Here is a 16,788-nt window from a genome sequence, read left to right on the forward strand (position 1 = left end):
ATTAAGCTCTGCTACTTTGAGTATCTTGCACTGATTACATTATTATAATTATCCTCCAGCCCTGTTCCCTTCACAGTTTCACCCTTCATTTTGTGTTTAGTATTTAGGAGGTGTTAATGAGAGGTTGCAAGGGCATCTATTCAGACAGATGGATGGACATGATATTTAAAACCATTACTGTGTGCATTGCATATCAACCTGTACTTACATGAGTCCCCTCCCTTGAAATGTAAGAAAGCGCTACAAGCTTTGCAATCCCCACTTTTGCCCTTTCAGAGCATTGTTCATACCACGGAGAAGTAACTCCCCCTGATTAAATTGTCTTCCTGGTGACCTCCCATTTGATATCTGACACAGCATCCAAATAGTCTTTGACAAAGAACAAAATACAATCTCCTCCTTTTCTCCTCCCTCCTCCTTCAGAAAGCTCATTACTCAGCTCTTGCAGGTGGTTGAGTATTCTACTTCTATTTGCTTTGCCCTTAAAATGAATGTGTGCACTTTTCAAAGATCTAAAATCTGCGCATGTCATCCTGTTTAAGTTTCTCTAGTAAAACTAGTATCAACTGAGGGCTCTTTCTGTGGAAATATTAAACTTGAAAGAGAAGAACACTAATTATTTTCTATTTTTATTTTTGGTTGTGGGGCCATACCTGGCAATGCTCAAGAGTTATTGAGGGCTCTGCTCTCAAGAATTACTCCTAACAGTGCTCAAGAGACCATATGGGATCCTGGAGATTATTCCATATGGTCCTCCTATCCAGCATAGGGGTGCCAGGGATCAAGCCCGGGTTGGCTTGTGCAAGGCAAACACCCTCCCTACTGACCTATTGCTTTGGCGCAAATTGTTAATTCTGTTACTTCATAATAACCACACATAAATTAGATTGTGTGCTATTTGAAATTTCATAAATGTGTCAGATTAACACAAAAATGCCTTTTTAAATTTTTCCTTGGAATTTTTTTACTGTGTTTTTTACTGTGTGTGTGTGTGTGTGTGTGTGTGTGTGTGTTTACTGTGCTATGTACTGGAGAATATGAGAGGGTTAGATTAGGAGTGATAACAATCTTTTCCAAAAATATATAATTGGATACAAAGATGCAAACAAGTCAGAAGTCATAATATTAAACTTCAATTGGAATAACACAATGACTTAATTTTGACTTTTTCTAAAAAACTAATTGGAAAAAAATCTAACTGGTCATAAATAGTGTTTTTATACCCAAACTTTCTAAAATATAAAACATAAATATGCAACAGAATATATTGCTCCTCCCCACTGAGGTTTTAACTACAGGAAAGTAATAATAGTTACCCCCCCCCCACACACACACACTCTCTCACACACACACACACACACACACACACACACACACACACACACTGCTTTGGGTTTGGTGTCAGCTATTGACACCTCTTTTCTTCCATACCACTGTCAGTATTAAAAGTAGATGTTTTGTTTTGGTTTGGTTTGGTTTGGTTTTGGTTTTGGGCTGCACCCAGTGCTGCTTGTACTGCTCAGGTGTTACTCCTGGCTCTGCACTCAGAATTCGCTCCTGGCAGATTTAAGGAACTATATGGATTTTTGGTAATCAAACCCAGATCTCTCCAGAGTCAGCAACATGCAAGGCAAACGCCGTACTGCTGTGCTATCACTCCAACCCCAAAGTAGATGGTTTTTTTAATTTGAACTTTTATTTATTTTTGGTTTTTGGGTTACACCTAGCAGCGCTCAGGGGTTACTCCTGGCTCTATACTTAGAAATCGCTCCTGGCAGGCTCAGGGGAGCATATGGGATGTCAGGATTCAAACCACCGTCCTTCTGCATGCAAGGCAAAGACCCTACCTCCATGCTCTCTCTGGCCCCTGAACTTCATTTTTTAATTAACTTCTCATATCTCTTCTCCATACTGCTTGTATTTCCATCTCTAACAGATTTTATTTCTGATCTCTTTCTAAATAAAGACACATAGGGTTTTTTTTTGTTTATCATATCTAATTGATATAATTCTCAGACCCAACCATGTTGTGTTCTGAGACCAGGCAAATCTCCCCGGTTTCACACATGATGGTATTCATAGCATTATGATGTACGTTGTAATTTTTTCTTGGCCATATAATCATTATATCTAGCATGTTTGGCACAAACCTTTGAAAATGCCTTACCCCAGTATCTGCACTTAAAATTCTCTTAGAGTTCTAAAGGGATTGAATGTGACATTAATTAAGGTGTGAAATTGCTTCATGTTAATTGCCTGTACCCTTTCTTGATCTGCTATTAAAACAATTAAATATTTTAATGGTACATTAACTAACTGAGCAATCTAACCTTTCCACTTATTGGAAATTGCAAGGGTCAAGAAAAATTTGAATATGCTGTTGATAATAAAAATTAATCCTATTTAATTTTTTAATCGGAACTGCAAAGAGATAAGGTTCTTCTTAGCCGCCATTTATACACTTTATCAGAGGCTGTAGTTACATTGCCTCTATTTTGAACACAGGATTTGTCAACAACTATAATTACACACAAAGGATTTAACTTTGTCTTTAGCAAATATGTTGACATTTAAATACTTAAACCCATTTCTCCCTATACATTTTAGTATTTCCATATGATTTGTAAGAATACAAGAGCATTATAAAGGTAATAATAAATATCAGTTGTACCATTTTATATTCATCTGCAAGTCTCATTTTTTATTTTCAGCATGCTTCCCTAAATAGAATATCATTTGATAGTCATTAACTGTGAAGCATGCTGGCAAAATCATCATTCTTATTTTAAATGGGAGGAAACTGAGTTTTAAAGAGAATAAATAACTTACATAGGCCAATTCAACTATAAAGAGACAAAAAAAAATCTATGGCCCAAATAAAGCTAGGCTTTATTTTAAAAAAGAAATATTTTATGCAATGTGATCTATAATACTGATAATGGCAGGGTTTAGTGCAAAAAACTTCCCAGCATCACACCCTCTACTAGAGTGAGCTTTCCTCCAATATTGTCTTTGTTTGTTTGTTGGGTTTTTTGTTTGTTTGTTTGTTGTTTGGTGCTCACAGTTTACTCCTGGCTCTGTGCTAAGAAGTCACTCGTGGCAGGCTCAGGGAACCATATAGGGTGCCAGGATTAAAACTGGGTACCTTCCTGTGTTGGCCACGTGCAAAGCAAACTCCCTACCACTGTGCTATCACTGGCCCCACTTCATTATTGTCTTATTGTCCCCACCCTCTGACCTAGTCCCTGCAATGATATAGTGAAGACCAGTTTTCAGTTCCTGTGGCATTTGGGTATTTACTATATCATTTATTATTTGTCCTTCTCCTAAGTAACATCATTCAGCATTATACTCTCAAGATTAATCTACATAGCAGCAAATTACAGTATTTCCTCTTTATTTATAGCCCAGTAGTGTTACGTTTTGTTTATTTATCAAAATTCCTTAATCCAGTTATTTATTATTGGACCATTTATTTTCAGATTTTGACTACTATGAGTATTGTTGCAGTGAGCATAGGAGTAAAAATGTATTTTTTCAATAGAGATTTTAGCATTTGGGATCAATTTCAAGATGTATAATACTATATAATGTAGAGGCTCAAATTCTAGTTTTTGATAAGTGATAATGCTATATAATATTATGTTCCATAAAATTTACACTGGCCACCATTCACAATAGCAGTTAACTTTACCCCACAATTCAGAAAGTTTGTTTGTTTATTTATTTATTTATTATGTTGTGTCTGTATTGTTGTGAGTGATGTATTCCAGTCTCACTGGTTTGAGAAGATATATCATTGTTGTTTCGATTTTCTTTATTTTGATGATGAGTTGTGCAGATAATGTCTTCATTTACTTTTGGCTATCTGTATGCCTTTTATGAGGAATTTCTTCTGTTCATATATTCCTCCATTTTTTGATGGGATTGGTTGTTTTCTCTCTTTTAAAGTTCTACCAGTGTTTTATTTATACATAAGTATGTATACATAAAAGACATTAACCCTTTTCCAGGTGAGTTTTGGGGTTTGGGGGTTGTCATACTAATATAGTCATCATTTCTTTTGCTGTGCAGAACCTTTTAATCTGTTTGTCTTTGCTTTCTTTGAGTGGCAAAAAACAATGAATCAATGAAGATGCTTCTTTATTCAATATCAGGAAAGGTTCTATGTTCTCCTCAATATAATTTATGGATTAATGTCTCATATAATATATGTAATTAATTTTGTTATGGCAATTTTTGTATACAGTTAGAAAGAGATTTGAGGGTTTTTATATGACAAGTTTTTATGACATTATTTGTTGAAGATTATTTTCTTACTCTTTAAATATTTCGTTTCTTTTTCAAACACTAAGGGTCCATATCCTTGAGGATCTTTCTCTGTACTCTCAATTATCTTCCATAGATTTGAGATGCTTACCTTATTCAAGTACTGTTTTGACTACTATAACTTTACAGTTAATATTTCAAAATGGAAAAAGAGAAGCCTCACTATCTTCTTTCACCCTGGAATTGTTTGGCTTTCTGGGGTTTTATTGCTCTCTATAAAATTCAGCAGTGTTTTAGCTATATGTTTTCAAATTAAATTTAATAGGTATTTTATAGGGACTTTATTGAATCTATAAATGCTTGTGGCAAAATGGTCATTTTTGACTTTATCAGGTTTTTTCAACTCATGAACAGAAAATATATCATTTCTTTGTGTCCTCTTTCTTTACAGAAGTGAGTTATTCTTTGTGTAAGTAAGTCTTTCACATTATTTGCTAACTTATTCCTACATCCTGATTTTGAGTCTTAGTTGTGAGTGGAATATAATTTTAAAATTTCTCTATTTATTTGCTCATAGAAAAGCCATTGGGTATCTGTGCATTGATTTTGTTGCCTGCCACTCTATTGGACCATCTCTTGTTTTTTATTTTTATTTTTATTTTTGGTAGAGTCATGAAACATTTCTAGGAAAGAGATGTACTCTTTATTAAACATAATGGAACATCTAGCAAGCTTCTGAGTCAAGATTCATTATTGGATTTATAACCTGGATTCAATAAAGACACTTAATGAAATAATTTTAGTGCATTAGCAAAGACTAATTATAGTGGATTTGAGTTTAATAGTGAGGTTATAAAGAAGTAATTGAGAAACGAGGGAAGATCTGGAGATAAACAGCAATAAATGGCAGGGATTTTTTGTTAAACTCTTGCAACATATTAATAAACTTGGATTGAACTCTAGATGAAAATATTTAGAGAAATTTGGTACATAGGAGAAAGGGTTTCTGAATCATGAATAGAAGGGATGAGGTCAAATCACAAGTCACTGCATTTAGGAACTGGAAAAGTTTAAGCAGGACCTCAAAAATATTTGCATGTAGCAGATTAGACATTTTATGATGGAAATATAAAAACTGTCTTCTCCTGATTAAGTAAAATACAACGTTATGTAGATTGAATTTTTTGTTTGTTTTAGGGGCCACATCCAGCAGTGCCTTGTATTATTACCTCTGGCTCTTCTTGTCTGGCTCCTGGATCTGAATCTACTTGCCATGTATAATGCAAGCATTCTATACTTTGTACTATTGTTCCAACTCTACATTGGCTTTTAAGAAACACAAATTCAAGATAGGCTAAATCAATAATACTTTGGGTAGGGAGTAAAGTGTTTGCCTTGCACATTACCTACCTGGACTTGATTTCCTGTACCCCATTATAGTTTCTAGAATCTTCCTGTAGTGATCCCTAAAAGCAGAACCAGAGTAACTCTTGAGCATCATGGAGTGTGGTCTCAAACAAACTAAACTAAACCAAAACTAAACTAAACTAAAAAGGAAGTGAGCATGGATGGGAGGGGGTGCGAAGAAAGGAAAAGGTGAGGGTATAAGAAGTCCAGAGGGTCATGAGAGATGCAAGGAACGAAGGGGGACAAAATGTGGGCGAAAAAATAAAAATGCTTAAAAATGATCAAATTAATGGTCAAAAGCCATATGAAATATTCTCTAAATCACTAAACATCAAGAAGATGCACATCAAAACATCAGTGTTATATCATCTCACACAAATGAGACTAGCATTCATCACAAAGAACAATAAATTTATTGAAGCTGTTGCAATGCAGGCGTAAAATAGGACCCTCATTCACTACTGGTGGAATGTTGACTGGTCCAGCCTTTTTGGAAGACAAGACTGGCTTTTCTCCAAACACTTAAGCATTGAGATTCTGTATGATAACAATTTCAATATTCTCCTGGGAATATATTCCAAGGGCCAAAAACCACAAGATTGCAAAGAAACCTGAACTCCTGGTTTAGTACTGCCAAATAAACAATCCAAACTCCTATACTTATTCACTGACAAAATATGGAGATAACCCAAGTTACCCAAGATGAGATGACTGGATAAAAAAAGTACGGCACATATACACAGTGGAATGCTATACAGTGCCCTTAGGAAAGATTAAGATAGGAAATGTGCTGTTAATGGATGAATCTTTAAAGTATGCTGAGTGAAATGAGTTAGAGGGTCAGACACAGAATGATCTCACTCATTTTCAGATTATATAAAGCATAGAGGAGTAAAGTAATGCCCAAATCTGATATAAACAAAGATCAGATGAATGGGTCCTTAATAGGCAGTCTGCCACTATGGGATTGAATGGATATAGGTCATGGAGGGGCAATAAGACAGTAACAGATTGAATTTGGCACTCTGGATGAAGACTGGACTCTGAGTAGGTAAACATGGTACACTATCAGTGACAGTATTATAAACCAAAGTACCTAAAGTAGGGGAAAAATGCCTGACAGTGACAAGGCAGAGCTGAGACATTGGGGACATTGCTGGAGGAAAGTCGACACTGATGAAGGGGTTGTTGTTCAAATATTGTACCCCTGGAACTTATTCATGAATAATCTTTTAACTTTGTGATTCACAGTGACTCAATAAATCATAATGAAGAAATAAGAGAAGCTTATTTCAGGTTTATGACAGGGAAATATTTGGGGAGGAAAAAGGAAAAAGAAAAAGTCAGCCAAAATAGTGGGAGAGGAAATTTAGTTAGAGAAATTTAATAATAATATTCCAGGAAATATTGAAGAGCCTATGAATTTTGGGATCAAGATGTTAAATTAAGACCAATGAATTGTTTATTTTTCTTCAGATACATTCAATCATTTGATGACACATTTAGAGAAAGAACTTTTTCTTTTTATCCTTTTTTGTTTGTTTGTTTTTTGTTTTTGGCCACACCTGGTGACACTCAGAGGTTACTCCTGGTTATGTGCTAAGAAATTGCTCCTGGCTTTGGGGACCATATGGGACTCTGGGGGATCGAACTGTGGTCGATCCTGGGTTAGCGTGTGCAAGGCAAATGCCCTACCACTTGTGCCACTGCTCTGGCCCCTGGTGAAAGAACTTTGAAGTTAGTAATACATGTATTTGAGCACCAACTCTCTCAGGTATAAGTACACTTCATTGCTAAATTATACATTTTATTTTCAATTCTTCTCAATGCAAAAGAAGCCAAAAAATACCTATATCTGAAGGTCATTTGACATGCATTTAGTGAGTGTGAAGTGCTAAACATTAAAAAAGAAAGTTCATGGTACTTCCCAAGTACTGGTCATGGGGCTTGAGTGGCCACTCCCAGTGATACTGAACCAATCACATAAGAGCTACCTGTGGCTGTGGTTTTGTTTTTACCCTTTTGGTTTTACCCCTTGTATGCTGTGAGAGCACCAGGATCACATCCATAAATGTGCTGGAGTCTATACCTATTGATACTCAGGAGGCTATACACTGCTAGGGGTTTTAGCCTGAGTCTGGGATAATATAAAAATATTAAGTTAAAAACCTGCCCTAGAAAAAATATCTTAAAAAAAAGAGGATGACTTAAAAAATATTTCAAATATATATATTTGATATGATATATATGATATATTTGGTCTTTTTTCATTCTAATGGCATAACTTTAAATTAAAAAAACATAGAAGAGATAGAAACAGAGAAATATTACCACAGCTTTATTAAAAAATTAGAAGCTATGAGCTCATTATTGCAAAGTAGTGTTTTGTTTGTGATATTGGGACTACAGAGCTTTCAATAGATGCAAGGCCAATCAGTGCATCTAAGGCAATTGTGGTAAAGACATACATTGTCCAAATCCCCCCAATAAACCTGATCTGCTTACCTTTCTCTGAATAAGGATTCCAATGTAGTGCTATTTCTTAAAAATAACAATGGTATATTCTGTATTATTGAATTTTGTACTTGTTCAATGACTGCAAATGAGGAAGACTAGTTTCATTTAATCTATTTTATTTTTTACTCTGAAAGTAGAGATGTATTTATGTACAGTGTGATTCTTATATTTGCTGTTTGTTTAGACTTCTTGATCTCTCACAGAGCAAAAATGCCATAGTTCTTCTGTATGTGTTTGCTTGACCAAATGAACTTTCACTTTTTATTTCAACTAAAAGCATACTATTTACAGTGATAATGTTTCTCATACACAACGTTGCCTTGAATAGGCGAATTTGTAAGAAATTAAGGTTGTGTTTGCAAGACTGAATGACTAGTAAAGTTTTCTGACCAATGTTACCTACCATTTCTTTTAGAAACTATATTCAGAAGGATAGATTGACTGATATTTCTTGATTTAGCTAGTTGTATGTAAAACTAGATAGACATTCTTCTAGATATACATTTTACTAAAATTACTTTATTTAAACACTGTTATTACAAGGTTGTTCACAATAGATTGAGGTTTTATTTTACAGAAGAAAAGTTCTTCATGATTAAGTTTTAGTCATGTAATGTGCAACTCCCTTTACCAGTGCACATGTACCATCACCAATGTTTCTAGTTTCATCCTGTCTTTTTTCCATGCCAGCTTATGGAACATACAATCTCCCCCCAACACACACACACACACACACACACACACATACACACACACTATCTTATTCTTTCTCCCTTATAAACACTGTGGTTTGCAGTATTGTTAGTGAGATGTAACATGCCAATCACTTTATCTCCTTTTGGCACCCAATTCTTTTGTGTGTGTGTGTGTGTGTGTGTGTTTTTTGGGGTCACACCCGGCAGTGCTCAGGGGTTATTCCTGGCTCCAGGCTCAGAAATTGCTCCTGGCAGGCACGGGGAACCATATGGGACGCCGGGATTTGAACCAATGACCTCCTGCATGAAAGGCAAACGCCTTACCTCCATGCTATCTCTCCGGCCTCTTGGCACCCAATTCTTGTCCAGAGCGATTATTTCCAACTACCATAGTCTTAGTGATCCCTTCTCTGCCCTAACTTCACTCTCCAGCTTTTTGTGGGAAGCTTTTTTTCCATGGTCTGGTTTTCCTGGCTCTTGTATTTATTGTCTTTGATATTAATACCATACTATCTTTTTGTCCTTATACCCCACAAATGAGTGAGATCATTCTATGTCTATCCCTCTCCCTTTGCTCAATATAATACTCTCTATATACATCAATTTATAAGTGAATTTCATTTTCCTAACAGCTTCATAGTATTTCATTATGTAGCCATTCCTCTATTCTTGGGCACTTAGATTGTTTCCAGATTCTGGCAAATGTGAATAGTTCTCTGATGAACATAGGGATACAGAAGGCTTTTCTATGTTGTGATTTTTTTCAGAGGAGGCTCCTACTGCATTTTCCTAAAAGTGAAATTGCTGGGTCATATGGAAGCTCTGGAGGCTCAATTTCTAGTTCTTTGAAGAATATTCTTATTGTTTTCCAAAAGTGCTGGACCAGTCTGCACTCTTACTAGCAGTGATGAGACTTCCTTTCATTTTGCATCTGTGCCAACACTGTTTGTTCTTGTTGTTTATGATCTGTGCCATTTAGGCATATATTTTTATTGGTTGGTTTTGGGCCACACCTGGCAGTGCTTACAGCCTACTCCTAGCTCTGTGCTGAGGGAATCAAACCTGGGATGAGCTTGTTCAAGGCAAATATCTTGCCCTTTGTACAGTCTCTCTAGCCCCTAATACATATATTTTAGTAAATAAATTATATATATATTGTATTTAATAAATGTACTAAGTGTTATTACCATAATTGCACTGTCAAAGTGTGCATGATTTATATTATTACCATGATTTAAATGTGTGAGTTTGTATAGAGAGGTAACTCAGGTACAGAGTAGTTGCCTTGGTTATGTTAGGCACAAGGTTCAATTTTCCGATGTTAAAATAATAATAATAATAGTAATAATAATAATAATAATAATGATAATAATAGTAAAGTGGATATCTGACATGCTGGCCCTATCCGTCATATCTCTCACTAAATTTTTAATGCTGACCCATTTTTGGCCTCCCTCTTTATTTAACACATGGTGCACTTCATCAGTTAACCCTATTTATTAACATAATTGTCCTTGTAAATCTAAGTTAATATAAAATGCCAGTTTTAAATATATTCACTTATGCAAATATCTATGATGTCAAGGCTCTTTGGATGCTGCAATCTGAGTGTGTGCTGATGCTTCGTTTCCTAGCCTAGAGCTCCTGGAGAGCCCAAGTCAAGAGATAAATTCTTGCATCTAGTGAAGTGCCTTTCACAAAGAAAATATGCACCTGTTAGTACAATAAGTGAACAATTTAGTTCTTGAAACTGTTCATTTGAGGGAATTAGCAAAAAAAAAAAAAAAGGCAATTGAAATTTGAAAACAAGCTGAATAACAGCATGTAAATGAGGTGCCAAGAATAGGATTAAAATGATGTAATTTTAGTTGAAGCAAATTTAAAAGGTCAATAACATTTTATTTTGTGACCTCAGCTTATTCTATATGAGGAAACCATGTTACTCTGTCTACTTACGCCTATTTACCATCAGGTCCAAGAATATTAGAATATTTTCTTAACTTCCTGCTCCATCAGACAATGCTCTATAATTTTAGTTCTAATCAACTAGCATCAGTTGAATGTAAAGTAAATGCCTGAATCCCTCTGCTGTTCTATTGTTCTAAATTAATGGGAAATTGCTGGTTCTTCCTATACAAATAGGATATCTATAATTGAAACACTCAGGTCTTTGTTTATATTTTATAGCCAAAGTATTTGATTCTCTGAGTGATGTTTTATGTATGTGTGTTGTTGTTGAGTATGCTGTATAAAACACAGTATACAACTTGACATTTTTAATGTCTTAAAATATGTATTTCAATATCATTAAGTGTATAAAGAATATATTTTAATTTTTAGCTTATTTATAGTTTGGACCTAATTTATTTATGGAGGTAGGTATTGGGCCATATTTAGCAATGCTCAGGAGAGCTATTCTTGGCTCAGTTCTCAGTAGAGAGATTCACAGTGCTCAAGAAACCTTATATGGTGTCAGGAATTGAGCTTAAGACGTAAGTCAGCAGCATGCAAGGAAAGCACTTTACTTTCTCTACTATGTAGCTGGCTTCTAGACACATATTCTTGAATAAATATTTTTATTTGTTTTGGTTTGCTTTGTTTTGTTGCCACACCTAGCGGTGCTCAGAATTTAGTCTTGGCTCTGCACTAAAGGATCACTCTTGGTAGGCTCAGAAGACCCTAAGGTGTGCTAGGGATTGAATTCAGGTCACATACAAGGCAAGTACATGCAAGTACACTAACCACTGTACTATTTCTCTAGTCCTACATATAAATATATATAAGATAGTATATAAAATATATTATCACATATATGTAAGATAGTAAACAAATGATTTCGATTATATCAATATCATGCTATAGCATATTAAAAATTTAGAATCACATGCTAGGAAGAGAGCTCAAAGGAATCAGAGTGACTGCTTTCCATGCTGGGCGGAGAGCTTGGTTTGCATCTTGGCAACATGTGATCTGTGAGTTCTATTGGGAGTGATTCTGAGTAATACAATGGGAGTAGCCCCTGAACACAACCAGTAATGTCTCAAAAATTCAAGTAAATGTAAAGATGAAATGAAAGTTATCAAATCCATTACCTTCTTTTGTATTTGAAATATATGGGGCTATACCTTTTAGTGCTCTGGCTTATTCTTAGCAATGCACTCCAGGATCACTACTGGAGCCTTCAAAATTCCATATTGGGTTTCAAGGATTGCACCCAGGTCAGCCACATGCAAGGTAAATGTCTTACCTGTTGCTCTTTGTCTCCAGCCCTTGAATCTGTATGTTGTTAGCATGATTCCTAGGAGATTCAAATGTACTTTAACACATAAGATGCTCCATTACTGAGTAAATTGAAAATTATCTCTTATTCACTCCATTTATATTAAAAGGATCTTAACTCTATTAATCTAGTATTAGATTTAGAATACTTTCATCTTGCCAGAGAGATAGCATGGAGGTAAGACGTTTGCCTTTCATGCAGAAGGTCGGTGGTTCGAATCCTGGCATCCCATATGATCCCCTGAGCCCGCCAGGAGCGATTTTTGAGCTTAGAGCCAGGAGTAATCCCTAAGGGATGCTGGGTATGACCCAAAAACAAACAAACAAAAAAATTTCCTTTATTAGGGGCTGGAGAGGTGGTGCTAGAGGTAAGGTGTCTGCCTTGCTAGCCAAGGAAGGACCATGGTTTGATCCCCCCTGGCGTCCCATATGGTCCCCTTAGCCAGGAGCAATTTCTGAGCGCATAGCCAGGAGTAACCCCTAAGGGTCACTGGGTGTGGCTCCCTCCCCAAAATGAAAAACTAACAAATAAAATCTTAAAAATAAGTAATTAAGTGAATATGAAGTTCAATAAGAATTAAAAGATTGCAGTTGATTTTTACTAAGACCCGTGTGATGTCTATAAGTATTTTTAACAAGTTACAACTTCATATATAATGAAAAAAAGAGAGCAATGAAAGTGAATGTTATACTATGGAAATTGAAGGTTTGTTAAAGCAGAATTGATGTACACTATTAAAACTAACTTGTGATTTTCCTTTCCAGTGTGTATGTACAGAGAGCCATCACTACATGAAATTGGAGAAAAACAGGGACGTTCAAGGAAAAGTTCTGGGACACCAACTATGAATGGAGGCAAAGTCGTGAATCAAGATTCAACATAGCTGAGAACTTTTTTCCCTCAGTCCCTCTTTCATCCCTTCCCTTTCTGTTCCCTCCCTTTTACCCATTTCCTTCCAATAAACCCATCCAAGGAGAGGAAAGTAAAATGGCAACATGGGACCTAGTGGCTAAGTTTCTGCGCTTAAATCTTCCTTCTGTGTAGGACAAGAAAAAAAATGAACCAAAGCTTGCCTGTTGCAATGTGATAGAAAAATGCACATTCACAAAGATTAGCATATATCAGAGCATGGGAAAAATTGATCAAGTTGCCACAAGCATTAAAGTTAACTGTTTTTTGTTACTAATAGATTTCTAACTGTAATAAATACATATTATAATGCAATGAAATTGTGACTATTTTAAAGAAAATTACTTTTGGAAAATTAAACTTCTGAATTGCCATATTTCCCTAAATACTTTAACTCCAGATATTTTTGATATTAACACCAGCTACTATTGATACTTTGTGCTCTATTTTGATTTGTATTTTGTTTGGCATCTGGAGTTAACTTCATTATGTTCCTAGAATTTTTTTTTCTTTCTACTGTATTGAAGATGTAGAGATTATAGATTTTTCCCATGCTCTAATTCATATAGCTAGAAATCATTTAATATCAAGAAAATCATTTATTCTTAAATTGTTATTTAATATTGTTTCTGCAAAACCTTACAATGACCTTGAGTTATTTACTGATATTTTTTCTTCATTACAAAGATAATTTCGGAATCTCAAATGAGGATACAGTTTATTTCTCATATTTTGTTTGAATAAAATTTGTTCTAATAGTAAGGTGACTTATGAGAATGTTTTTTCATTACCATACTCAGACAGAGATGTATATGTTATAATATTATCATTTGTCTAATGTTCCATTTTGTGGACATCTTTGAAAGAACAGGTGCATATCTGCAGTGTCGTTAGCTAATACTATCGCTTGCAGCAGGAAGTGGACTTTACATATGAAAATAAGTCCTATAAAACTGAACAAAGAAAATTGTATTTGCCTTTGTACCTTACCAGAGTTTAAGTATATAGTGATTTCCACATTCCGCTAACAAAATGGGAGGCATAGCTATGATATTCTTAACTCATAAACCCCTGAAATTAGTGACCTGTTTGTTGCTGTGTACTATTGTTTATATGTCTAGTTGACAATAAATCTGTCTTCTAGAAAACAGAAAGATATTTGTAAATCACTAACCTGTCAAGAGATAGAGAGAAAAAAGTATGGAATTAATAGCTATGACTCCAAAAGAGTTTTCTGAGTGATATAGAATAGTTTTTTTTTAAAAAAACGGTGTAAGACTAGGCAAATACATAGGTTATTAAAATATTTGAAAAATTAGGAAAGAAATGAAAGTTATACAATTGTCTCAGAAAATATAGATCTATTTAGTCTACAAATCAGGAAAGGTGTAGAGACCTCAAATCTAACAAAAAAGAATGTTAAAAATGTATGCAGATTTATGGATATTATCTATGAGAAGACTTAGCATGTTACTTCTCCTATAGCTCTACTGTCCAGCATGTATTGTTCCAAATATGACTCCCTAAAATATATACACATTGCAGAAGCTCTAGGTCCTTACTTCTATGACCTTGCCATTGGTTGCTGTATTCTTTCAAGGTCAATGTAGTTTGCCTCACTCCACACAATCATTATTTCAATAGTGGTTTGTGTCCTTCACCAAGTATTTATTTGTGTTTTCAGGAAGTTAGCAAAAAAGGAAATGAAGGAATTTGCCTAATAGAGTGGGTAGAGTAAAAGTTATGCATATGGACAAGGATTTTGAACATAAATTTGCAAGCAATATTTGTTTAAGTAAAATATTTATTAAAGTACCAAAGCAAGATGTTGAAATTGAAAAAAAATCATTCCTTTAGGACAATAATATCCCTGTAAAAAGTACATATCTTTTAATTTTTATTGTTACTATGATTGAAGTTGACAGTATATGCACCTGTCACTTCCCAAGGACTAATCAGATCCCTAGCAAAAGCCTCTTTTCTCTTAAAAATATATAGAAAATGGAACACAGACTCATTTATAATGAAGTGACTTAAGCTTTTGTGGCAAAATTGATGTGTATATACACATACTAAACACTTATCCATAATTAAATTGACAGCCTCATAGAGCACTATAACTTATGCTGATTCCATTGCATATTGTATTTAATAAAGTAAAATATAAAATATGATATGTAAATCTCCAACAAAATTCTCCCCTTTGTTTTCCAAAGGCATCCTTTTAATATATACTCATTGGTTTTCTTTTCTTAATAGAATTTAAAAAAAAATCAACAAAATTCTTATGACCAAATTGTGTGCATTGTTTTATCCATATTACATTAGCAAATATTCACCACGTTAAAATGTTTTGGAAATTAGCTTTGTCACCAAATAAATTAAGAATCTATTTCTTTTACACATTAGCTTAGGAAAAATAGTGGTTTAGAGCATAGCAAACATTTGTTTAACTGATTGCTTTCTAAATACATAAAGTCTTTCATAGAAAAGTCAGTATTCATTATGTCAGTTTGAAAAGTACCAAATATAGGCATATAACTATTATTGTATCTCCAAAATTATCAACCAATTTAAATATTTTTTCAAGTTTATTCTAAGAATAAGAACTATTTCATTTTATTTTCATGATTCCAATTTCTGGGTCTCAGTCCATTCATTAATTTTCTTCTATAAATATATTTTCTGAATAAAGTTGTATTTCTTCATGAATAAATGTGACTTTTAGTAAAGCTTTGTCATTGGCAATGTACATACAGATTAAAATATGTTTCTTTTCCTTATTGTAATGTTTCAAAAATTAATGACCTTATGAATGATAGCTAAACTTTGGAGAACTTCATAAAATAGTCTTCTGTTTAATAATGTATCTTACCTAATTTTGAAGTTTGAAGTTTGAGGTATATAAACAAAATGGTGCTGAAGTTCCATTTGATAATTCAGAGACATTTATGCTTCAGAAAACTGAAGAACAATGGGCTAACCTATTCTCCATTTACAGTAATACTTTGGGTTTTTAATTTTTATGTGAATTTCATAGCACATTTTAGTCTCAATGAATTGGCACAGTCAGGAAACATTAATCTGATGAAAACTGTGATGTTTTGTAGATATCGTCATTCTAATCTTGATAGCTTATTGGAAGTATTTTCTATGTAAGAAAATAAAAAATGGCCTATAGAGCCACTAGCTAGTGAAGAGAGTTAAAACAAGAGGATGAAAAATGGTTTATTGTGTAATAAAAAGTTTGAAGGTCCTTTGATTTCTTGGTGAAGAAGCATGGCTTCATCAACAATAATTTTTTTTACTAAAGACCCAGAAATAGAAAATCTTTTACTCCACCTTCATGGCTTAGTCTACAAGGCCTTGCTTTGAGAAGGATTTCCATGATATTGCTTAATTTCATCTGAACAAGATGAAATCCACTCAACAGTAAAATCCCCTGCTCATTTTAATATCATAAAAGGCTGAGATTATTTCTCTGTCATAAAATTGTAAATAGCATTTTTTAAATCAGAATCACATTTAAAAGAGTGGATTGTTCTACAACTATATATGTGTATATATACATATGCTTCTGAAATAAGGATATATTATATAGAGTTTTTATTTGACTTGTGGTCTTTAGTCATAGGTAATCAAAAAATGAGATTTGAATGCAAAACTTTATATATAAATGTATATTTCTAATGATAGTATAAATTGTCACTT

At 34.2% G+C, this 16,788-nt stretch overlaps 1 protein-coding gene across 3 annotated transcripts in view; it reads left to right on the top strand.

The window, feature by feature from the left end:
- Positions 1-13,584, top strand: part of FGF12 (fibroblast growth factor 12) — a 575,923-nt gene extending 562,339 nt beyond the window's left edge. For all 3 annotated transcript variants that reach the window (XM_049776000.1, XM_049775999.1, XM_049775998.1), the window contains one exon: positions 12,933-13,584. In XM_049776000.1, the coding sequence (XP_049631957.1) occupies positions 12,933-13,051 (119 nt within the window). In that variant the 3' untranslated portion in view covers positions 13,052-13,584. The remainder of the gene's footprint in view (positions 1-12,932) is intronic.
- The last annotated feature ends 3,204 nt before the right edge of the window (positions 13,585-16,788 follow it).

The sequence above is a fragment of the Suncus etruscus genome, chromosome 6 (assembly GCF_024139225.1).
Source record: "Suncus etruscus isolate mSunEtr1 chromosome 6, mSunEtr1.pri.cur, whole genome shotgun sequence".
NCBI lineage: Eukaryota > Metazoa > Chordata > Mammalia > Eulipotyphla > Soricidae > Suncus > Suncus etruscus.